Raw genomic sequence first — 26,330 nt, forward strand, 5'->3', positions numbered from 1 at the left:
AGCAGCATGCTGCAATCTTTCACCATTTAAATAATAATCTGCTCTTTCATTTTTCCTTCCAAAGTGGACAATCTCGTGTTTACTGACATTGTGCTCCACTTGACAGACCATTGCCCACTCATTTAACCTCAGATATATCTCTCTGTAGACTCTCCATATCTTCTGCACAATTTGCTTTTCCACTCAATTTAGTATCATTAAACTTGGATACACTACACTTGGTCCCCTCTTCCAGATTGTTAATGTATATCATGAACAATTGCGGGCCCAGCACTAACCCCTGCGGCACACTGCTCACTACTGATTGCCATCAAAGTATCTCCCATGTATTCCAGCTCTCTGCTTTCTATTAGTTAGTCAATCCTTTATCCATGCTAATCCATCACCTCAAATGCATCCTTCTCTTATGGATAAGTCTTTTATGTGGAATCTGGAGCAACAAGCACTGTGCAGGTAGGGGAGGGTGAAATTGTGGGCACAGATGCTGTTTGACCCCTGAATTTGCCCAGCAAATTGTTTAAGGCATGGAAAACTAAGGCTTGAGTGGTGGTGAATAGAATTGGAATTAGTATTGAAAGCACTTGATGGTGGGCTGAAAGGCCTGCTTCCACACACTGTCACTTTGACTAATAGAAACAGCAGCAACAGATCCATGTTTCTTTCTGGATGCATAGCTGATCTCATCCAAAATTACTTGGTGACATGAAAGAGCAATTAGCTTCTGGCGTCATTGAACCTGGTGTCTGGTTGCAACATGAGTGTTGACTGCTGATTCCCAGGATATTGGGGTTGACGGATGAGAAATGATACAATTCTGAGGTAGAAATGGTATCTTCATAGTAAGTTCCTCTTCATGGGATTATATTCAGTGGAATTAAAGAAAAAAAGGTCATCTTCTTGAAACAAGGGTCTTGGCAGGATTATTGCTGAGATGTTGCTTACTCTTATGGCATTCCAGCAGCATCTACATATAATAAGTTACTGATACAATATTTAAAGATTCAAAGTACATTTATTATCAAAGTATGTGTACAGAATCCAATTCTGAGGTTTGTCCTACAGGCAGCCATGGAACAAAGAAACATGTTCAAGAAAATTCCAAACACCCAATGCATTTAAAAAAAACAATGCACAAACAGCAAAAGTGAACAACATATAGAATATCAACCATCAAACCAGTAGTGTTCAGTTCATTTCAAAGTTCAAAGTGAAATTTTTTATCAGAGCACATATATGTCACCACATACAACCCTGATACTCTTTTTTCTTGCAGGCACACTCAACAAATCTGTAGAAAAATAACTGTAGACAGGATCAATGAAAGAGCAAGAGCATAGAAGACAACAAATTGGGCAAATGCAAATATAAATAGCAGTAAATAATGAGAGCATGAAGTAACAAGATAAAGAATTTAAAGTGAGATCATTGATTGTGGGAACATCTCAACAGTTGAGTGCAGTTATCCTCTTTTCAAGAGCCTGATGGTTGAGGGTTAGTAATTGTTCTTGTACCTGGTGTTGCGAGTCCAAAGGCCTTGTACCTGATGACAGCAGCGAGAAAAGAGCATGGCCTGGGTGGTGGAGATCATCGATGATGGATGCTGCTTTTCAGTTTAGCGCTGCACCGCTAGTCAATGCCGGCTGCAGGGCCATTGTATGCCTAAGCATCCCAATCTGCTTACACAATACTGCTCCAATTAACCCACATGAAACCCTGCCAGAAAGGATTCCTTTTGTTGCATCCATCTTGTTCCTGTTGTGGTTTCTCGTGCCCCACAAATGACCAGGAGACGGAGAAGATTCTTCAAGAAGGGTTAAACTTTAATTTGCAAATCAAAGCTGAGACAGTCATTGAACTAGTCGCTGATTACATTCTTAAGATTTCGTGACTTAATCATGTTCTAATCTACATCTCTTAGCTACCTCTCATTAACACACCATTGTCTTCTACATTCTTAAGATTTCGTGACTTAATCATGTTCTAATCTACATCTCTTAGCTACCTCTCATTAACACACCATTGTCTTCTACATTTTTAGGATTTCATTCTCCTACTAAATTGGGTACATGCATAGCAAATAGCAAGTTTAAAATTTATACTTTTATACTCCAATATATCCCCCCTTTGAGGGTCTCACACAGAGAAAAGACTTAAGAGTCTGCGCACAAAAGCCCCAATAAACTCAAACACTTATTCCCAAATCTCGGGTTAAACTATAATTTTCTGCGCCAAGACCTCAAAGTATTCTCTCCCTGTTACCCTGGGCCGCTGAGCCAAAAACCTGTCCTCTGTATCTGAGACAGGGAAAAAGACTCAGAAGTCCTTACAATCTACTCCCACACTGTCGTTTTGCTCTTGTTCATCCTGCAGGTGTTGTAGGCTGTAACGATACATTTTCGGTGTTTCTTTCTCCACTAAGCTTGATTCAGTAATTGCCACGAGTATTGGAAATTGTTTGGTTGCAGCACGCACTACAAGAGATTTGAGACAAGGAGGAAAACAGCACAGCACAAGCGCACAGCTCAACAATATAATATTGACAGTTATTGCTATTTTAGTCAGCTATGCTCCCCATCCTCCGAGTCTACTTTTCAACCAATCCTGCCAGATTCTTTGGACCGGAGAGACACTTTGGCAGTGGTTCCACTCTTCTGAGACTCCCAAGACCTCCCCAAAGCCAACAGAATTCTTAGTCCAAATTGTTGCAAAAAGCGCTTACCTTTTGTTTGGGTGCACCCTTAATTCTGTTAGCCTTGTGGGGGTCCCTAGAGGACTGGGAAGCGTCCCCAATCTGCCGTTTCCTTTCCGCGGGTCTCTTTCCGGTCCTGTCACGGTCGCCAATTTTGTTGTGGTTTCTCATGCCCCACAAATGACCAGGAGACGGAGAAGATTCTTCAAGAAGGGTTAAACTTTAATTTGCAAATCAAAGCTGAGACAGTCATTGAACTAGTCGCTGATTGCCCACCGATCCTTTAGACATAGCATTTTTTATAGCAATCTCCTGGTCCAGCTGTATTAGCATATCTATAGTCTATAGTTGCGTATCACACGTACATCCTGCCACTATTGTTTCTACCCATTGACTTAATCATGTTCTAATCTACATCTCTTAGCTACCTCTCATTAACACACCATTGTCTTCTACATTCTTAAGATTTCGTGACTGACTTCCGGTAAGGTGGCGATTGTTTAGCTGCTCCGAACTTTTGTTCCGTTACTGTCGCTATCTTTGCACTAAATGTCTCCATTTTTTAAACCTTAGTTAGGAATTTTTTCGGTATCTCTTACTTGCCTGTGAACATATCTAACTTGCAATGTCTAGCAAGAGTTCTAAATCTGGGAGAAAGGTAGTTCCGGCTCTTTCAGACGAGACCCTGGCTGCGCTCGGAAAGCTCCGAGACGAAATTTTAAAGGAATTTAAAACCGCTTTCAAACAGCTGGAAGACAAACTGGATCGGATCAACGATAAAGTGGACAAACATGCCGAACACCTATCTCGCATTGATTCGACTTCTGAAGATTTAGAAAGTCGTGTTCGATACTTGGAGACTCTCTGTTCCAGTTTAGAGGAAAAATGTAACAAACTCCTTTCCAAAATGGTGGATCTCGAAAATCGCAGCAGACGCTGCAATCTTAGAATTCTTGGATTGCCAGAGGCGACCGAACATGGACCAACCGTGAAGTTTTTCGCCAAGTTTCTCTGTGAGATATTCGGGAAAGATTTGCTTCCGAACCCGCCTGAGCTCGAACGGGCACGCAGAGTCTACGTTCCCCCCGGAATTCTGGGCTCCCGTCCGCGACCAGTAATCTTGTGCTTCCATCAATACCAGGTAAAACACAGTCTGATTGTGGAGGCACGTCGCAGGGGGGTCTTTTACTTTCCAGGATACAACCATTCGCTTTGTGGAAGATTTTGCACCCCAGACCTTAAAGATGCGCACTGAGTTTAAAGGTGCAATGAAAGTGCTTTTTGAACGTGGTTTCAAACCCTTTCTTCGTACTACTGCCAATCTACGAATCAAGCTTAATACTGGAAAATACAAGTGGTTCAAATCAGTGAAGGAAGCTGAAGCATTTGTGGCAAATCTTCCGGCTATCCAGTCATCTTCGGAATCTGATCGGACCTCCTAAAATGGTGGATAAGTACTCCTCGTAGTAAAATTACTTTTTCTGGACTCAGACTTTACTTGAATCACTCAGACATTATTCATTGAAACTCTAAGGGCTGTTGACAATCTCTCCCGGGATTTGGTGTGTGTGTAATCTATTTTTATTCTTGTATAACTTTATCTACAGAGTTCTACAACTGACTCTAACTTGTTTTGGAGGTTCGAAGTCTTTAGTGAAGGCCTCCCTGTTTGTTGGTTCACAGTTTAATTGCTGATTTATTTTCCCTTTTTTAAATATTTATTTATTTTATTTTTTCTTTTCTTCACCCTTTTTTCTAATCTCTGAATTTTTTTCTCTCCTCTGTAAATAGTTGATAAATACTCGTCTTGAATTTATAATTTTCCCCTTCCTCTCCTTTTTTTTTAACCTTTTTTTCCTTTTCTCTTTATTCTTCTATAATTTTTCGCGGGTAGGTTAGTTTTGGTTTTTCTTCCGATTTTCTCTGTATTAAGTTTTATATTTCTGCAGAAGGTGTTCTAATCTGTAGTTATGTTTTCTAGTGCATAAACTAGTTACTATTTGCTATAGTATTTATACGGAACTGTTGTTAATGACACAGATCTGGAAGTTGTATTTGGGTTAATTTTTTTGGTAGAGCTAGCTACTTGTTTTGGTAGCCGTCTAGTTTTGGGTTGTGTGGATGGGGTGGGTTTTCCAGTTCCAACATCACTCACTGTATTTATTGTTTCTCTTTATTGCTCAGGACATGTATATGTTTTGATTTTACGAATCTATGTTTACATCTCTGCTCCCAGACTGCTGTTGTACTGCTTGACTTTTTATATGCCTGCTGCCTTTTATGCATTAGTAATTGATAATGGCTAGTGCACTTAAATTCGTGAGCTGGAATGTAAAGGGATTGAATTACCCTGTTAAAAGGAGGAAGGTATTCTCACATATCAAACAACTCAAAGCTGACATTGCTTTCCTTCAAGAAACTCATATTCGTTGTTTTGGATGCTTGATCCTCCTTAGATGGAGAGATGTTGCCCCGCCCACTCACGCGCAATGGCTTAACGACATTATGGCCTGCTTGGACCTCGAAAAAATTCATTATTCAGTTCATAATTCGGATCTAAAGTTCCATAAGGTCTGGGGACCTTTTATTGAGTGCTTTCATAACCTTCCTCTTGACTAGGATTTTTTTTTCTTTTTTTTTCTTCTTTTCGGTCCCTTGCCTTCAGCTCCCTTTTTTTTCTGGTAGTAGGCATTATTATCCTCTGTTGCTAAGTGTATTCACAGTCTGGGAGTTTGACTGTCCTGACTTATACTCTCTATATTGTGTTGTGGTCGGTCTGGAGTTGTTGATGTTTTTTTCTTGTGTTGTGGGGCTTGGGGAGGACACTAAGCTTACTTGTCTTTAATTTAGGTGCTTTTTTGTTAAATTCTCTTCCTTTGTAGCATATTGTTATTGTATGCTTAATTTTGCACTGTATTAATGCTCCTCATTGGGATTTGGGGTTTTTAATTTGTAAAATATTTTGAAAAACTAATAAAAAATTAAAAAAAAGATTTCGTGACTTAATCATGTTCTAATCTACATCTCTTAGCTACCTCTCATTAACACACCATTGTCTTCTACATTTTTAGGATTTCATTCTCCTACTAAATTGCCTACATACATAGCAAATAGCAAGTTTAAAATTTATACTTTTATACTCCAATATTCCCCATTTCTCTGCTGTTGCAAGCAAACCTGTTTTTCCCTTTCCCAGTTCTGAGGGAGAGAGCCCTAGATATGAAGCAACACAGATCACAGATGCTGCCTGACTTGCTGAGTATCTCCAGCATTTCCCGCTTTCAGTCTGGAAGGGCTATGGTTTAGGATTTAAAGGACTTACTTTCTGAATGAGGGAAATGAAGAAGAATTTATTCTGCAGGTCAGGAATCTTTACCCCAGACTGCCTCCTGTGATTATATTTGGTTTCATTAGTGTTCTAGGTGGCTCAATTGAATACCCTGAAAGCTGAGAGATGTTTGGCTTTTACAGGAGCTGCATTGTAAGTAACAGGCAGGAAGATGGAACTTGCAGAGCCCAGCCAGTTCAGATTGGCGGCAACATCTCCTCCACAATCCTCATCAGCACAGGTGCACTGCAGATTGTGTGCTTAGCCCCGCTGTATTTCCTTTACAGTTACGACTGAGAGTCTAAGTACAGCTCGAGTGCCATATTTAAGTTTGCTGACAACACCACTTTTGTGGGCTGAATCAAACATGGTGAAGAATCAGCATATAGGAGGGAGATTAAAAATCTGGCTGAACGGTGTCATAACAGCAGCCTGTTACTCAATGTCAGGAAACCGAAGAGCTGATTATTGACTACAGGAGGAGGAACTCGTTAGCCCATAATCCAGTCCTCATCAGGGCATCAGAGGTGGAGCAGGCCAACAACTTTAAATTCCTCAGTGTTATCGTTTTAGAGGATCTGTCCTGGATCCAGCATCTAAATGCTATTACAAAGAAGGCATAGCAACACCTCTACTTTCATAGAAGTTTGCGCAGCATTGGTGCGTCATCTAAAACTTCGACAAACTTCTGTAGATGTGTGGTGGAAGGTATACTGAGTGGTTGCATCATGGCCTAGCATGGGAACACCGATGCCCTTGAATGGAAAAGCCTACAAAATGTGGTGGAAACAGCCCAGTCTATCATAGGTAAAGCTCAACCTATCATTGAGTACATTTACAAGGAGCATGGTCGCAGGAAAGCGCCCTCCATCTAGGCCACGCTTTTTTCTCGCTGCTGCCATCAGGAAGGAGGTGTTAGGACCCTCAAATTCTACCACTAGCTTCAGGAACAGGAATTACCCCTCACCCATCAGGCTCTTTAACCAGCGGGGAATAACTTTGCTCACATCAACTGTTTCCACAACATGTGGACTTGCTTTTAAGCACTCTTCCCCTCATGTTCTTGATTATTGTTGTCTGTCTGTCTGTCTATCTTCACTTTTTTACCGTTCTTTTTATTTGTATTTGCTCAGTTTATTGTCTTTTGCACATTTTATTTGTCCGTTCTTTTGCGTGCAGTCTTTCGTTGATTCTTTGTATTTACTGTGAATGCCTGCAATAAAATGACTCTCAGGTTAGTACATTGTGGCATACATGTACTTTGATAGTAAGTTTACTTTGAACATTTTAACTGGTAACTGTACTTGTGTCAGAATTATGACAGAGTAAATTGTTATATGGTTAAATGTGGAGCCTGAATGGTAAACTTTGAAACTGGTCCTAAATGTTTGATCCATTGCTGAATATATTTATGATACTACCTCAAATGCGCTGGTTTAATCTGTTCCTGTTCCTATTTGTACCACCTGTTTATACATATGAAAACGCTGCATGACATGTCTGCTGCAGGCTTCTTCATGTCCCTAATAATGCTGCCGTTCCGCACATTCTGCATGTGTTGTGTCGATGCATCGGTGGTTACTTAAGTCGTGAGAAAATGTCTCGTAGGTTTTGAGATTCTGTGTTGATTCTAAGTAAATAAGCTCAGCCAACAATTCAGCTGGAGATTGAGCCAGATATGGTCAAGTTCAAGTGTGTACTTGTTTTAGTATTTCTGCCATACCTTTTAACCCCAAGTTTGGTAAAAGATCTGTCATGTTTATTGTCACTGACGTCAGTGGCAGCAGTAAAGTGCAGATATAACAAATTTCTGTAAGTTACAAGGATTTTAAAGATAAATAAAGTCCTGCAAAAGGGGAATAATAAGTGTTCATAATTTCATAAACCATTCAGAAAACTGATGGCGCAAGGAAAGAAGCTGTTCCTAAAATGATGCGTGTGTGTCTTCAGGCTCCTGTACCACCTGTGGTGGTGATAATAAGAAAAGGACATGTTTCATAGGGTGAGGACCCTTAATAATGTAAATCGCCTTCATGAGGCACTGCCTGTTGAAGATGTCCTCAATAGTGGGGGACTAGCGCCTTTGATGGAGCCGGTTGAATTTAAAACCCTTTCAAGCCTCTTGTGATGCTATGCTTTGGAGCTTCCGGACCAGGTGATGCAACCAGTCAGAATGCTCTCCACAGTCGCTATTTTCTGCATAATGGTCGGTGCTGATGGAGAAGGGGCTTCTTCATGTTTTGTCATCCATGGTCAGTATTGCTGGTTGTTGTGTTAATCCAGCGTGAGACCATTCTTCATTTTGATGCACTTCCCAACCAGGACTATAGCAGTGCATTTTGCATGCCTAAAATGTTTTCAATCTTTGTGGTACCTTTCACAATCTCAGCACAGTACGTTACAGATTCATTACAGTTGATAAATTGCTTGTTTAAGAGATGGCACTGTTGAAATGTTGGAAGCGAGGTGGTCAACCTGTTCAGGCAAATAGCAATCTTAAATAAAAACGCTGGAAATGCTCAGCATGTCAGGCTGCATCTGTAGCAAGAGAAACGGAGCTGACATTTCAATTTGAAAATCCTTTGTTAATTAGAAAAAAAGCTCCAGGGAGGGTGGACATCCTGCTGTAACTGAGTTGGCCCTGGGGATAAGCCATAAATAAGGTTGTCTGCTTAATGACTGAATGGGAGGAGTCAGAAGCTAGACGAAGGATTGTAGGAATTGCAAAACACAGAGCAGAGTAATATTCCCAGCCAGTCAGGCTGGCTCCACCCTTCATATGTGACCCACTAGACACTGCATATATCGATCTGCCACAAAACAGTCCCACCACTAAGGGAAAATTTCAAGACTTGTGTTTAATGTAGCCTCTGACAGTGGTACAAAGTCTTGTCCTAGATTTTGTGCTCAAATGTCAGTAGTGGACTGTGATTGGAGGTGGAAAGAGTCAGTGCATTTAAATTCCTTGGCGATATCAGTGGATTTATCCTTGGACGAGCATTTTTAAAAAGAACTTTTTAAAAGCTATTGTTAATGCTTTTTGAGATAGTGATTTAGATGCGTATCATATTTTTTACTGAGTTAAGTATTGTATGTTATTAGTTTTGCTACAACAAGTGTATGGGACATTGGAAAAAAAAGTTGAATTTCCCCATGGGGATGAATAAAGTATCTATCTATCTATCTATATAAGTGCCATCACAAAGAATGCACAGCAGTGCCTCTGCTTAGAAGTTTGTGTAGATTTAGCATAATAGAAACATAGAAAACATACAGCACAATACAAGCCCTTTGGCCCACAAAGCTGAACATGTCCCTACCTTAGAGCTACCTAGGCTTTACCCATAGCCCTCTATTTTTCTAAGCTCCATTTAGCCATCCAGCAGTCTGTTAAAAGATCCTATCATTTGTGCCTTCGCTGCTGGCAGCCCATTCCAGGCACTCACCAATCTCTGCATAAAAAAACTTACCCCTGAAATTTCCTCTGTACATATTTCCAAGCACCTTAAAACTATGCCCTCTCATGCTAGCCATTTTAGCCCTGGGGAAAAGCGTCCAACTATCCACAAGATCAAAGCCTCTCATCTTGTACACCTCTATCAGATCACCTCTCATCCTCTGTCACTCAAAGGAGAAAAGGCCGAGTTCACTCAACCTATTCTCATAAGCCATGCTCTCCAATCCAGGCAATCATTCTAAATCTCCTCTGCACCCTTTCTGTGGTTTCTACCTCCTTCCTGCAGTGAGGTGACCAGAACTGAGCACAGTACTTCAAGTGGGGTCTGACCAGGGTCCTATATAGCTGCAACATTACGTCTCGGCTCTTAAACTCAATCCCACGATTGATAATGGCCAATACACCAAATGCCACCTTAACCACAGAGTCAACCTGCATAGCAACTTTGAGTGTCCTATGAACTCCGACCCCAAGATCCCTCTGGTCCTCCACACTTACAAGAGTCTTACCATTAATGCTATATTCTACCATCATATTTGACCTACCAAAATGAACCACCTCAAGTCAAGTCTCTTTTTATTGTCATTTGGACCATAACTGCTGGCACAGTACACAGTAAAAACAAGACGTTTTTCAGGACCATAGTGTTACATGAAACAGTGCAAAAACTAGACTGAACTACGTAAAAAAAAAACACAGAAAAAAAACTACACGAGACTACAGACCAACCCAGGACTGCATAAAGTGCACAAAACAGGTGCAGGCATTACAATAAATAATAAACAAGACAATAGGGCAGTAAGTTGTGTCAGTCCAAGCTCTGGGTATTGAGGAGTCTGATAGCTTTGGGGAAAGTCCTGTTACATAGACTGGTCGTGAGAGCCGGAATGCTACGGTGCCTTTTCCCAGATGGCAGGTGGGAGAAGAGTTTGTATGGGGGGTTGCATGGGGTCCTTCATAATGCTGTTTGCTTTTCGGATGCACCTCACACTTATCTGGGTTGAACTCCATCTGCCACTTCTCAGCCCAGTTTTGCATCCTATCAATGTCCTGTTGTAACTTATGACAGCCCTCCACACTATCCACAACACCCCCAACCTTTGTGTCATCATCATATTTACCAACCCATCCCTCCACTTCCTCATCCAGGTCATTTATAAAAATCACGAAGAGAAGGGGTCCCAGAAAAGATCCCTGTGACACACCACTGGTCACCGACCTCCATGCTAAATATGACTCGTCTACAACCACTGTTTGCCTTCTGTGAGCAAGCCAATTCTGGATCCACAAAGCAATGTCCCCTTGGATCCCATGCCTCCTTACTTTCTCAATAATCCTTGCATGGGGTACCTTATCAAATGCCTTGCTGAAATCCATATTCTCTATCTATGGCTCTACCATCATCAATGTGTTTAGTCACATCCTCAAAAAATTCAGCCAGGCTCGTAAGGCATGACCTGCCTTTGACAAAGCCATGCTGACTATTCCTAAGCATATTATGCCTCTCCAAATGTTCATAACTCCTGCCTCTCAGGATCTTCTCCATCAGCTTACCAACCAGTGAAGTAAGATTCACTGGCTATAATTTCCTGGGCTATCTCTACTCCCTTTCTTGAATAAGGGTAAAACATCTGCAACCTCCAATCCCCTGGAACCTCTCCCATCCTCATTGATGATGCAAAGATCATTACCAGAGGCTCAGCAATCTCCTCCCTCACTGCCCACAGTAGCTTGGGGTACATTCCGTCTGGTCCCGGTGACTTATCCAACTTGAAGCTTTCCAAATGCTCCAGCACATCCTGTTCCTTAACTACATGCTCAAGCTTTTCAGTCCACTGTAAGTCATTCCTACAATCGCCAAGATCCTTTTCCGTAGTGAATACTGAAGCAACGTATTCATTAAGTACCTCCGCTATTTCCTCCGGTTCCATACACACTTTTCCACTGTCACACTTGATAGGTCCTGTTCTCTCACGTCTTATCCTTTTGCTCTTCACATACTTGTAGAATGCCTTAGGGTTTTCTTTGATCCTGCTCGCCAAGGCCTTCTCATGGCCCCTTCTGGCTCTCCTAATTTCATTCTTAAGCTCCTTCCTGCTTACTTTATAATCTTCCAGATTCCTATCATTACCTAGTTTTTTAAAACTCTCGTAAGCTCTTCTTGACTAGATTTACAACAGCCTTTGTACACCACGGTCCCTGTACCCTACCATCCTTTCCCTGTCTCATTGGAACGTACCTACTCAGAACCCCACGCAAATATCCCCTGAACATTTGCCACATTTCTTCTGTAGGTTTCCCTGAGAACATCTGTTTCCAATTTATGCTTCCAAGATCCTGCCTGATAGCCTCATATTTCCCCTTACTCCAATTAAACGTTTCCCTAAGTTGTCTGTTCCTATCCCTCTCTAATGCAATGGTAAAGGAGATAGAATTGTGATCATTATCTCCAAAATGCTCTCCCACTGAGAGACCTGACACCTGACCAGGTTTATTTCCCTATACCAGATCAAGTACAGCCTCTCCTCTTGTAGGCTTATCTACATACTGTGTTGAGAAACCTTCCTGAACACACCTAACAAACTCTACCCCATCTGAACACCTCACTCTAGGGAGATGCCAGTCGATATTTGGGAAATTAAAATCTCCCACCACAACAACCCTGTTATTATTACTCCTTTCCAGAATCTGTCTCCCTGTCTGCTCCTCGATGTCCCTGTTACTACTGGGTGGTCTGTCAAAAAAAAAGAGTTATTGACCCCTTCCTGTTCCTAACCTCCATCCACAGAGACTCCGTTGACAACCCTTCCATGACTTCCTCCTTTTCTGCAGCCATGACACTATCTCTGATCAACAGTGCCACGCCCCCATCTCTTTTGCCTCCCTCCCTATCCTTCCTGAAACACCTGAAGCCTGGCATTTGAAGTAGCAATTCCTGCCTCTGCACAATCCAAGTCTCTGTAATGGCTACATCATCATAGCTCCAAGTTCTGATCCACGCTCTAAGCTCATCTGCTTTATTCATGATACTCCTCGCATTAAAATAGACACATCTCAAACCATTGGTCTGAGTGTGTCCCATCTCTACCACCTCCCTATCCTCCCTTTTGGCAAAAACGTTGACAAACTTCTATTGATACACAGTGGAGAGTATCCCAACTGGTTGCATCACAGTCAGGCCCAGAAACAGAAAGTTGTCAGTGCAGTACAGTCTAAGCCTACCTCCCAGTTGAGCATATTAACATGGAGCACTATCACAAGGGAGCATCATCAAAGACACCCATAATCAAGACCATGTTGTCTTATTGCTGCTACCATCAGGTAGGAGATACAGGACATGAGAAAATCTGAATATGCTGGAAATCGAAAGCAACACAGACAATGCTGGAGGAACTCAGCAGGTCAGGCAACATCTGGAAAAGAGTAAGCAGTCGACATTTTGGGCCAAGACTCCTCTTCAGCATTTAGAAGGAAGGGGGGAAGATGGCAGAATAAAAAGGTGGGGGGGGGGGGGAGAGGAGAAAGAGGCCAGCTGGAAGGTTTTAGGTGAAGCCGGGTGAATGGGAAAGGTCAAAGGCTGGAGAAGAAAGAATCTGATAGGTGAGGAGAGTGAACCATAAGAGAAAAGGAAGGAGGAGGGAACCCAGGGCGAAGTAATGAGCAGGTGAGTGGAAGTGAAAGGTCAGAGTTGGGGAGGTACCTTGGGTCCCTTACCACCAAGTTCAGGAGCAGTTATTACCCTACAACCATCAGGCTCCTTGAACCAGTGTGGATAATTTCACTCACCACGACTCTGAACTGATTTTACAACCTACAGACTCACTTTCAAGGACTAAAACTTAGGATCCATTATTATATTTTATATTTGTGTACTTTGTCTTTTGCACATTAGTTGTTTGTCAGTTTTAGCTTGTGTATAGTTCTTCATAAATTCTTTTGTATTTCTTTGTTTCTGTAAATGCCTTCAAGAAAATTACTCTCATGGTAACAGATATATCGATAAATTTTACTTTGACTTTGAAAATGTTGGATGAACTCAGCCAGTCAAACTGCATCTACAGAATGATAAACCGATCAATGTCTTTGGTCAGGGGCACTTCATCAGAATCGGGTTAAGCACGGAGAAGTTCTAGTTTTCAAAGTGGCTGAGAAAGAAATAAAGTGTAAGGCAAAAAATAAAGTGTAAGGCTGGATGGCGTTGATTATTGGCGGTAAGAAACAGGTGTACTGACTGGGAGATATTTTAAAGAAAGCAGGTAAGAAAGGGACAGACATTTATTTGCTTCCATGTTCTTACACTGTCTACGAAACAACAGCTAATCTTAATTGCGCTAGGCAGCCAACAGCTGCTTGTCCCTTTAGACACTAGACATTTTTTACAAGTAAAATTTTACCCAGAAGCCGATTTAAATTCAGAATCTTCTGTTCTTTTGCAGAGGAGAAGTAAAAGCCGTGGTTCGCCATGATAGAGGTTACAGTGAAGACTCTGGACTCTCAGAGCAGAACCTATGAAGTTGAAGAAGAGGTGAGTATCCTCTTTTGACCTAGTAGCTATTGGTAGCAGTCACAGTAAGCTGACTGAATTATCCATTTTTTCCCCCTTTGGTGGGATTGGATGATATTGGGTGAATATGAAAGGTTTAGAGAGATGTGGGCCAAATGCAGGCAAATAAGACAAGCTTTGATGGGAATCTTGGTTGTCATGGACCAGTTGTGCCAAATGACCTGTTTCTGTGTTGTAAGAATAATTCTTAAGGTCTGACATGCACAGGACTTGGGTGGTGCTTGACTAGCAGACTGTTTGATGTTGTTTAATAATGCTCATCATACTTTTAGTTTATTTGGATGTTAACAAAACATTATATACAGTTGGCCCTCCTTATCCACGGGAGATTGGTTCTGGGACCCCCTGCGGATACCAAAAATCGCAGATGCTCAAGTCCCTTATTTAACCTGTCTGAATGCGGTGGTCTTTAGGACCCAGCGGAACCCCAGAGTTTATTTTACCTGTCTCAGTGTGGTGGGCATTAGGACCTGGCGCAGCTCTGAATCAGCAATGTTTCTGTTTACAAAAAAATCACGATCACGATTGAAAATAAGGTGGAAGTAATAAAGTGATCAGAAAGAGGTAAAATGTTAATGGTCATTGGAAAAGCGTTAGACTACAGTCGGTCAACAATCGGAACAATTTTAATAGAGCATGTGAAAGGCCCTGCCCCGATGAAAGCTACAAGTATTACTAAGCAATGCAGAGTTTTAATTATTGAAATACGTATGTTTTCTAAGTGTTTTATATGCAGAGAAAGGTAAAATATGTACTATATACTAAGAAAAATGTTTGACTAACTGACGCTAAATAATACCGGATGTACCTGTTCCGACTTCAAATCTGACTTAAAGACAGACACAGGAACAGAACTCCTTCATAACCTGAGGACTGCCTGTACTTTTAAATCATCTCTGGATTACTTCTAGTACCTAATGCAATGTAAATTCTATGCAAATAGTTGTTATACTGTATTGTTTAGGGAATAATGACAAGAAAAAATAGTCTGTATATGCTCAAATAATGAGTGTTGGAGAGAGAACTTCCGGGTTTTCCCGCTCCGCGGTTGGTTGAATCTGCACATGTGGAATCCACATATAAGGAGGGCCGACTGTACTATATAAATTCCTTAGTGAATTCAGTGAACTAATTGGAACAAGCGGACTGGGGCCCCAACGAGTGGGAACACAGGAATTGAGACCTCAGTTGGGAGGGTGGATCAGAATCTGGAGTCCTGGCAAGTGGTGGGGAATGTAGTAAACATTTCCTAGTGAGGCAGATATTGAACTATGGGAATTTTCTTATAAATCGATACTGCATTTTGGAGCTTTACTGAAGATAGCTTGGGTTTGAATAGGGCGAATGGTTTCCTTTGTTGTACCATTCCTTAAATTCTAGCAATCTTCTTTTCTTCTTAAGCCTACTGAGGCATAGGCTATGGACAGCAGGTCATCAGTCTTTCTGTTCTGGCCCTGTCCTTCAAACTCCCCAGGTGTAGCCCATCTTTGAAATCCTTTCTCTCCCAGGGGCAAGGCCTCTCAAATATCTATTGGCGTTACTGCAGCATTGGGTTTTTTATGAGATGGGTTTGCTAGCCCCCATGCCCAACTCTCCTCCTTTTGCATCCAGGGTTGGGACTACCCATGGCGGAGTTGAATTCTTGGAATGCTGTCTCCATATATTCCTTGTGGGAAACCACCTGGTCTTTGTTTAAAAAATTCATGACAGCTCGGTGTGTGGAGCAGAACCTATGGAAATCACAACTATGAACATGTAGCCTGTTATTCATTGTACTTATCTCTGTTTTTGTTTTGGTGGGCTTGTGAGGGTGGTGTGCTTCAACACTGTGCCCTGTTTTTGCCATGCTGATATTTGTTCCCTTTCAGTTTACAGTCAAAGAATTCAAAGACCATATCTCCAGCTCGGTGAACATCCCAGCTGACAAACAGAGGCTCATTTACCAGGGCCGTGTCTTACAAGATGACAAGAAGTTGAAAGATTATGGCAAGTGTTAACCACAACACTCTTATTTCATCTTGCTGGCAGACTTGTTTTTCATGCTCTTTTTCTTCGTCTCCAGCTCATCTCCTGAAACCTGTGCTATCATGGAATAGGCATATGCTTTAAATACAATTTTATCGGAATCTTTATTGACCACAAGTCAGCCACTAGCTTCAACTAGTCAAATGGATAATTGACAAGAACATAAAGAAATGTCTTGGTATAGATTGATAATGAAATAACTCCATTGTTCCGAAACATTTGGGTTAATTGTGGAGCAGGACTTACGACTAGGCTCGCAGCAGGCAGTAGATTATATAGCTGGCAAATCTAATATGTCTGCTAGCCAAATCTACTTCAAGAGAAGACACAAACAATGGAACTTCTATGAATAAAGGCAAGCTAATTTTTTCAGCAGCAAACCACAGCGAGTCAATGATGATTGCATTAAAATTAGGAGCAAATAAAAAAATATCTGTATTACCTAAAGCAGTGTGGTCAACAGGTTTGTTTGTCAGGTCACAAGAAACTCAGCTGACACTGGAAATCCAAAGCAACACATGCAAAATGCCAGAGCAACTGAAGAAGAGTCTCGGCTCGAACTGTTGTCTGTTTATTCATTTCCAAAGATGCTGCCTGACCTGCTGTGTTCCCCTAGCATTTTGTGTTGATTGTCAGGACATTACTCAAGTTATTTCCGCGATATCTTAGAATCATTTTGTCCCCTTGTTTTCATACAGAATATGCTAAGTACCTATGCTTCTGGGTTCAGCTAATCAAATGAATAATGGACAAGAACGTGAATAAATTTCTTAGTAGGATTTGATAAACAAATAGCTCTCAAATTCTGTTGCACTTGGATTAATTGCTGAGCTGTCCATTGCTGCATAATGCCTCGAGAGTTTCCTCCTTGTTTGTCAAGGCCGATGTTTGCTGATGTCCTGTATTGATTGTTTTATCTTTCCTTTTAGAAACAAAGAAATTAATGAATCATATTAGGCCCTTTATACCCATTTTAGATTGGGAAAGATCTATTGAGATTAACTTTCTGTTTCTTGGCTGAATTCGTTATTGACCACAGCACATGTGAAACCTTTGAAATGTCACTATCACATGTTCCAGCAGCAGGCTGCAGTCTTATGACCCTTATAATTAATGCTTTGGTTTGGTTTATTATTGTCATGCTTTTAAAGATGTAAAGCTTGTCTCACAAATTGTTCATACAGATCAAATATTACATAATGTATTGAGCTAGAATAAGTTAAAAAAAAACAGTGCAGAATAATGTGTAAATCCTATTGCAAAATAGCAGTGCAGGCAAACGATAGAGTGAGGTATACTGAGGACAAGAGTCCATCACATCATACAAAAGATCCGTTCAAGATGTGACAGCAGTGGGATAGAAGCTGTCCTTCAGTCTGGTAGTACGTGCAGTTGGGCCTTTGTTTCTTCTGCCTGATGGGAGAGGGAGGAAAGAGAATGTCGGGTGTGTGTGGGATCTTTGATTATGCTGGCTGCTTTACTGAGGCAGTGAGAAATGTAGAGAGACAGTCCAAGGAGGGGAGGCTGATTTCTGTGAACTGATTTAGAAACATAGAAAACCTACAGCACAATACAGGCCCTTTGGCCCACAAAGCTGTGCCGAACACGTCCTTAACTTAGAACTACGTAGGCTTACCCGTAGCCCTCTGTTTTTCTAAGCTCCATGTATCCATCCAGGAGTCTCTTAAAAGACCTTACCATTTCTGACTCCATCACTGTCATTGGCAGCCCATTCCACGCACTCACCATTCTCTGTGTAAAAAAACTTACTCTGTCAGCTCCTCTGTACCTACTTCCAAGCACCTTAAAACTCTCGTGCTAGCCATTTCAGCCCTGGGAAAAAGCCTCTGACTATCCACGCGATCAATGCCTCTCATTATCTTGTACACCTCTATCAGGTCACCTCTCATTCTCCGTCGCTCCAAGGAGAAAAGGCTGAGTTCACTCAACCTATTCTCATAAGGCATGCTCCCCAATCATGGCAACATCCTTGTAAATCTCCTCTGCACCCTCTATGGTTTCCACGTCCTTCCTGTAGTGAGATGACCACCACATGTAGAGCATTTGTTATACCAAGTAGTTTCTTTCCCCTTCTCACTTCTACACCTCCTCTATTGAATGTAGAAATAATGATTGGATAATGACAAACATTGGATCCTTTCCAGTTCACTTATTACAGTGCAATAGCCTCTGCCCTCCACTCTGTCCTGTCCCACCTGGAAATGGAGTCTCATTTGCCAGATTGCTGTTTATAGATTTCAGTTCGGTGTTCGACATCATTGTACCTCAGAAACAGGTAAGGAAACTGCCTTCGCTGGGTCTCAACATATCCCTCTGCAATTGGATACTGCACTTCTTAACAGTAAGGCCACAGTCAGTCCATGTCTCTCATCTCATTACAGTGAGCGCTAGCACTTTCCAAGGCTGTGTGCTCAGTCTGCTACTGTTTACACTAGTGACTACTTCACAGGATGCAGCTCAAACTGTGACATCAAGTTTGTGGATGACAATTGTGGTTGGTATTATCAAGAAGATGACAAAGTGGAGTGGAGACAGGATGTGGTGAGGCTGGGGGATTGGTGTGAAAAGAACAACCTGAGCCTGAATGTGGAGAAGACAAAGGAAATTATTGTGGACTTCAGGAAGGTGCAGATGATCCACCCCCCCCCCCCCCCCCCCCGTGAATATATGGCTCATCCATAGACAGAGTTAAGTACAACAAGTTCCTTGGAGTTCACATCATGGGTGACCTCACCTGGTCCCTTAGTATCACCTCCGTCAACAAGAAGTCACAGCAGCACCTCCAATTAATAAGATTGAAGCAAGCAAGGCTCCCCGCGCCCGTCTTAATTGTGTTTTACAGGAGCACCATTGAGAGCATCCTGACAAGTTGCATCTCTATCTGGTATGGGAGCAGTTAAACATCGGACCAGAAGTCCTGCGAAGGACTGTAAGAACAGCTGAGTGGATCATAGGAGTCTCCTACCATCCATTGGGAATATTCATCAGGGTTGCTATGTATGCAGGGCCCATGATATTATTAAGGATCCCACTCATCCATCCAGTATCCTCTTTGACTTTCTACCATCAGGTAGCAGACTATGATGTGTAAAAACAAGACTGGTCAGGATGAGAAGCGGTTTCTTCCCCCAGGCTATTAGGCTTCTGAACTCCCTGCTGCATTGTATTCAAAGTGTCATTAATTAATCTGTTTCATACCTTACAATATTTAATATTACTGCATTTTAGTTTGTTATTTATGTGTGATTCATCTGTAGACTTTATCCTTACTTTCATAAGTTATTGTGTATTATGTGTACGACTGTGCTTTGCACCTTGGTTTAGAGAAAGCGTCTTGTTTCTATATGGTTATATACATGAATGTAGTTAAATGGCAGTAAGCTTCACTTGACGCTTAACTTGCAATGGGAGGCTGGTTATCCAGCATTATTGATCATCAGAATAAAAGCTCAGCTGTTGCAGTGGTGGCATTGAAGGGGCGCTCCGAATCTGAGTTTGCATTCATTACTAATTTCTGGTTGTTCCTCCTCCTACAGATGTGCACCACAAAGTTATCCATTTGGTGGAGCGTGCTCCGCCACAGGCACAGTCAGCAACAGGAGGGACCTCGGCAGCAGGAACTTCCATGCCACACCCTGGTGGCACACGAGGGATGCCAGCCGGACCCCATGACCGGAATGCCAACAGCTATGTCATGGTGGGCACCTTCAATTTGCCAGTCAACCTTCTAGACCCTCAGCAGATACAGGTCAGTGGTGGAGAACCAGAGGGCTGGGGGGCAGCGAGTGGAGCCATGTGCTTTAAAAGCGGAGCTCCTTACCCTGCCCAGTTGCTGCCTCCACTCCTTTCCCCACCCCATCCAAAATGTAACAGTGTTTTAACCTCAGGTGGCATGTCAGACTTTCTGCTTCAGGTCTATTGCAAGCTTTCTGCTTGCATTCCTAAGCACCAAAACTTAACACCTCCATAGTATTGGATTGGGGCCTATGAGTATTTGAGGTCCATCTTCACCTGTAACCCTCGGTAGCAACAGCTGTTAATGTGGCATTTCGATCAATGGTCCAAATGCCTCTTGTCAGGAAGAGGGTGATCAACATAGACATTTAGTTTAGAAATTGTGATGTTACGTTACAGTTGTACAAGACTGCGTGTGAAATATTGTGTTCAGTTTTGGTGACTGCTGTAGGAAAGATGCAATTAAGATGGAAAAAGTGTTGAGATTTAGGAGGATGTTGTTGGGACTAGAGGAATGGAGAAAGGTTGAACAAGTTGGGATATTATTCATTGGGGTGTAGAAAAATAGGGGGTGATCTTATAGAGGTGTATAAAATCATACAAGGCATAGATTAAGTGTGCACAATCTTTTTCTTGCAAGGTTGGGGAATCTAGAACTAAACTACATAAGTTTAAGGTGTGGGGCGGGAGACAAAATAGGAATCCAAGAGGCAATTTTTTTTCATGTAGATGGTGTTCAGTATATGGAATAAATTGTTCGAGGAAGTGGTTGACAGATATATTAACAATATTAAGAAGGTACTTGGACAGGAAGTTTGAAAGGAATATGCGCCAAGCGTAAGCAAATGTGACTAGCTTAGATAGGCATCTTGGTTGCTGTGGACCAGTTGGGGCAAAGGGCCCATTTCTGTGCTCTTTGATTCTATGACTTCAAGAGGGTATGATAAGATATTGGGAAAATTAAAGGCAGATGAGGTAATGGATGGGCTGAAAATCAGTAGTCATGAAAAGCTATGTGGTTGGAGTTGGTAAGTTGCTTGGTCTGGATACTTTGCATCCCAGGATGCTAAGTAAAGGTAACGTAAAGAGTGACTGCAGTATTGATACAAAAGGAATCAGTGCATTGTGATGTGCAAATATGATACCTGTATTCAAAAGGGGACGCAAGGACATGTCTAGTAACTACAGGCCAGTAATTTCAGTGTTGGTAATCTGTAAGGTTTTACAATTATCAGGGAGAAATCTTAGTGGAGCGCTTTTATTGAATTCAGGATAGCCGGCACAGATTGTTTGACCAACCTAGCTGGATTTATTTATGGAATGGCAGGAGAATTTGGTGAAGGGAATTCAGTGACTATTGCAAAAAGGTATTTCACAAACTGGTTTGAAAATTGAGCCTAATGGAACAAGAGTGTCATAAAACAGAAAGCAGCAGGACATTGTTTCTCAGGTAGTGGTATCCCTCAAAGGTCAAAGCCAGAACGTATGCTTTTTTCCCTGTTTAATATCATAGGCCTGAAAAGAATGTTGTTCTTTGGAGGGAAGTTTGCAACGTTTTGGGTGATGACCACACTATGAGGCGATGAATAGAGGGTGGTACCAGTTTTCTGCATTAGGCTAGCAAAGTATGCAAGTTAAAGTAGGGTTGAAAAGTGAGTTGACACCTTTTAGGAAATATAGTTTTAAAGTAGGATCCAGAGCATCGGTCTTTGAAATTGGTCAGTTACGTTGAGAAAGTGGTCAATGAATCACGTGTATTGCAGGCTTTAGAAATAGAAATACTCAGTACAAAAAAGCAAGGACGTTGTGCTACTCTTATAAAGATTTGGTTAGATCATAACTATTATCGTTCCTGGTCTGGTTGCCATGCTTGAGGGAAAAGGTAGATGAGAAATGCAGAGATCTATGCAATGCAATCCAGGGAATTAATTGAGGAGTGAGGAATTTTAATTTCTTGGTTAAGATGGAAATGCTCTTTGAAACTAAGGATTGGTACATGTGGAGAAGATTGCGCAAGTTAGATAAAGAAATGCTGTTCTCATTAGTGGTTGGTATAAGAATTAGGAGATACGGGTTTAAGGAATGCATGAGAAATATCAAGGTTAACAGAACACGTGAGCAGGAATTTTTATGCCCAAGGTGTGATGACAGCCTGGAACTCTTTACCCATAAGGTTCATGAGGAGCAGAGATAATGGATAAATTCAAATACAAATTTACTCTATGTAAGAGACATTAAATGTGCAGGGCTATGGGAGAGCAGTGAAATGGGACCAGCTGGATTACATTTGTTGACATGAACATGATGATCTGAATGGCAGCCTTTCGTGTTGCTGTGATTTTTTTTAATCGGAAGCCCGGGTTTTAACTAAGTAGGCTAAGGGCAGTGGTTAGTGTGTAATTTCATTGCTCTGGTGTGAGGTGGGGCAAAAGTAGCTGAGTAACAGAACTACACTGCTGTGCCACAATCTCCATATTTCAACATTTCCCTCCGATCCTGCCCTATTACGACAGGTCATCATTCCTTTATCCTACCCCTAGCAGAACTTGACCCTGTGTCGTTCCACCATTCATACATCAACCAAGCAGAAAATAACTGAGTCCATGATTGCGTCAGGTATACTTGTCTAAAATGAGCAGGTGAGCATCTGTTACAAGTCAGACATATATGCACCTTTCCTGCTAGGGCAGTGTGTTAGCTATTTTCCATTAATATTGGCCCCAATTGCTGTTTTAACGATCGAACGATGCCACAAGATCACCTGGTAACACTAGAAATTAGCATGTTTATGGTTGCTATTAGGAATTGAGTGAAGTGTGACTTTGCAGATAGTCAAAGACGATATCGAGCCTGTCACCTTCATCCACACGGTGTATCCTGCACACATCTTACAGCTGTGCCATGCTCACCTCTTTGAGGCTTCCAGATAATTTGTGAATGCACGCACATCGCAGAAGAGCTTGTCTTTTTGCTGTGTGTGTTTGCAACACAACTCCCCCCTCCCCCCCAACCCTCACCCCCACACCCAAGAACATGCCACCGATTTAACGGTGGGGGGCTGTCTGCACGCGGGTGCTGCGGTGTCGCCCCGATGATGTTTCCTTTCCGTGTTGTTACAGCAATCAGTGCAGCAGGTGATGGCAGGTTTGGGTGAGGCTGGTCGGAATGCACGAGCCGCAACTTCCACCGGGGTAAGTGATAGTGTGTGTCTCTTTGTGCCTGCGTGTAACTCGGGTGCGGGGAATATCAGGTGCATAGGCTGCCTGGTGCAGTGGCCGCCTTTTCAGCCTTGAAAACCAGAATTAAATCTGTTATGACTCCCTTCAATAAAAAAAACCTTGCACTTTCACATCCAGGTACGATGGTTGTTCTCCGGAGCTTACTCTGTTGACTGCGTAGTCTTCGTTCAGTATTTTGCCCTTTAAAAGCCACATGGTTGGAAGCTGAGCCACTTGCATCCATTTTATTTTTATTTATGGAGTTGCTGGAATTACTGGATTTGGCCAAGAGAGCTTGTTAAGGGCCCTTGTATCTCAGCTGCTGTGCAGTTGATAAGTTCTACCTGGAGCCATGGTAGTGAATTTTTAGAGTGAGCTGTCAGAGGAGCTGGTGGAGGCAGACACCAGTGAAAACATTAAAAAGGCACTTGGAGAGGTACTTGAATAGGAAAGGCGATTAGGCACAGCTTAATGCGAGTACATGGGATAAGTATCGAATAGCATCACAGAGGGCTGAAGGGACCTGTTTCTATTCTGTACATTTCTATGACTAGGACCAGAGGGCACAGCTTCAGAATAAAAGGATGTCCTCTCAGAACAGAGATTAGGAGGAATTTCTGTAGCCAGAGTGTGGAGAATCTGTGGAGTTCTTTGCCATTGGGTATATTTAAAGCTGAGGTTGATAGGTTGTTGATTAATGATGGAGTCAAAGGTTGCAGAGAGAAGGCAGGAGAATGAGGTTGAGGGGGAAAGTATGATGGCCTGATTCTGCTCCTCTGGCCTTATTCTAAATTAAGATGGTTGAAGTTTAGAGTGTGAAGGTAGAGATTTTTGGGATGATGTAGCTTATACATGCTATTCTTCTCAATGATCTGGGCATGGGAATCGAGAGGAATTAGGTTATGATAAATTGAAGAAGATTGGCAAAAGAGCACAGGAATATGTGAATAGGTGCAACGTTATATTTTATAAGGTATGTACTTTAAATGGAGTGGAGGGAGTGTATGTTTGCAGATACACAAGGTCCTTGGAGATGGCTGCGTATGTAAAGTGTCTAGAAACAATACAGAAGAAATAAGATTTTTTTTAAAAAGGGTATGTTGGAAATCTAGATAAAAATGGTCAGCAAGTCTGTATGCATTTGTAGGGAAGAAAACGATTACTTTTTCAGGTCAGAGGTTCCTTGTGTATACTAGGAAATGTGGGTTAAAAAGAGTCATTGTAAATTTCAGCAAAGGTGGTGGGAAGGAGGGCCAGAACAAAAGGAATATCTGTGTTAAGGGCCAGACCTATTCAAGTAGACTAATGGGGCAGTTAGATGATGCTTTCTGTGTGTTGTGCATTGCTGTGAATACGGCTACGGAACATGTCCAACAGGTTAAGGTGTACCAACCAATGGAGAGAGAAAGACTGATGTGTGGACTCAGTAAGATCTTCCCCACGATACAGCAGGGTTCTGCTCCTGTAAACTGGATGGCTCGTGTGGGAAATATGGACAAACTGAGTTCCCAAGCAGCAGAAGATACCTGCATCCTTGCAGAAGCTGCAAATCCATCCTGCCAGTCTCCCAAATGCTTGCTTCTATGGAGTGGCTGTGAATTTGTTGAGTGTTAGTAAGCTGAGGAGGATCTAATTTTGTTCGGAGAAAGATGGATACAGCAAGTTACTTAAATTTGGAGAATTTGCAGAATGCCCAGATGTAAGATGAAGTGTTGTTCTGCAAGCTTGTGATGGACCTCATTATAATAGCACAGACAGTTGCTCTAAGTGAGACAGTTAAATTGAAGTTTGGGTGGGTGTAATAGCTATTTGAACAATATCCTTTTCAGGAAGGTGTCTACTAAGACTTGGTCAAGACTTTGTAATTCCAGTCCCACCAAATTGGTTGGGTGTTACTTCCTCTTCAATGCTGGGGGCAATTAGAGATGGATGGTGAAAGCTGGCATTGCCAGTGGTAGCCATGTCCTGGAACCATATAGTACTGCTAAGTAATTGATTGCACCAAGGAAAGGAGGCAAACAAAATAATATCTAAAAGGTGAAAATATCACCATAGGTTTGACCCTCCATGCAGTTCCAGGTCTACTCATTGGACTTGACACTCATACGAATTTTGCAATGCTGGGAAACTTTCTTTTTTGCTTGTACTGGATGCAGACAGTTAGAACTCTGCACGATGCAACCTGTTCCAGTGAACGCTTGGCAGTCGCTGGGGGTTCATTCCCATGCAGTTGGACATTGATGCCATATGTATCTTGTTATTCAGTTATGGTTTAAATATAAGTGTTATGTTTTAATCTAATTGTTGTCTGTTGAGGAGGACTTTAATTATTGTGCGATAAGGACAAAAATGTAATTGAAAGGATAAAATTGGATAGAACATCTGGCCCACCTACTCCAAGTTGATCCACTGTATTTTTACACTTAACCTGCCTTTCTAATCCCTTTCCACTTCTGCATTTCTCCATTTTCTCTATAGAAATATCTAAATTGCCTCTTCCATATACTAAACCAGCATTGTAACCGCTGCTGGATTTATTAGTAACCATTCTGCACCTTGCGACAGTTTTAGATTTCTCACAAGTGGGGAATTTCTCTCTATTTCAACACTTATTCATATTTTGCAAAGTCATCTGTAAGTGTAAAAAGTGTGGGGCCTTTCTATTCAGATCTAGTCTTTAGTTTCTGCTATCTTCTTCATACACCTTTCCTTGCATTATGTTCCCAGAGCTTTAGTTCTGTTTTAATAATAGGAAGATTTCATTTGTGCTCAGTTTTCAATAGTAGCCTGCCAAGTCTGATACAAGTGTAACACAGATTCGGTTTTGATTTTCTGTCCTCATTAGGGGTACAGAGGTGGAGAGGGTCAGCAGCTTTAAATTCCTTGGTGTTAACATTTCAGACGATTTGTCCTGTGACCAGCACATAAGTGTCATCACAAAGAAGACACAATATTGCCTCTACTTTGGGTAGGTTTGGCATGTCAACAGAAAAATTGACAAACTTGTATAAATGCGCAGTGGAGAGTATCCTAACTGGTTGCATCATGGCCTGGTATAGAAATGCTAATGTGGAGGAACAGAAAGCAGAAAGTGGTGGATACAGCCAAGCCCATCACCGACAAAGTCCTCCCCACAAAATAGCAACATTGATCATCAAGAACCCCCACTATCCAGGTTGTGTCCTTTTTTTGCTACTTCTATTTGGCAGAAGGTACATGAGCTTTAAGTCCCATATCACCAGGTTCAGAAACAGTTACTGCTCTACAACCATCAAAATTCTGAGCCATTGTGG

The 26,330-nt window shown here is 41.8% G+C and overlaps 1 protein-coding gene across 6 annotated transcripts in view; it reads left to right on the plus strand.

Moving 5' to 3' along the window:
• The window catches only part of LOC140718335 (large proline-rich protein BAG6-like), a 127,376-nt gene that overhangs the window by 13,009 nt on the left and 88,037 nt on the right, over positions 1 to 26,330 (plus strand). For 5 of the 6 annotated variants that reach the window (XM_073031930.1, XM_073031922.1, XM_073031940.1 and 2 more), the window contains exons 2-5: positions 13,911 to 13,999; positions 15,907 to 16,024; positions 19,621 to 19,832; positions 22,939 to 23,010. In XM_073031930.1, coding sequence (XP_072888031.1) covers positions 13,937 to 13,999; positions 15,907 to 16,024; positions 19,621 to 19,832; positions 22,939 to 23,010 — 465 coding nt within the window. In that variant the 5' untranslated portion in view covers positions 13,911 to 13,936. The remainder of the gene's footprint in view (positions 1 to 13,910; positions 14,000 to 15,906; positions 16,025 to 19,620; positions 19,833 to 22,938; positions 23,011 to 26,330) is intronic. The other variant, XM_073031958.1, reaches the window with a different exon arrangement.

Source organism: Hemitrygon akajei, chromosome 2 (assembly GCF_048418815.1).
Source record: "Hemitrygon akajei chromosome 2, sHemAka1.3, whole genome shotgun sequence".
Lineage (NCBI taxonomy): Eukaryota > Metazoa > Chordata > Chondrichthyes > Myliobatiformes > Dasyatidae > Hemitrygon > Hemitrygon akajei.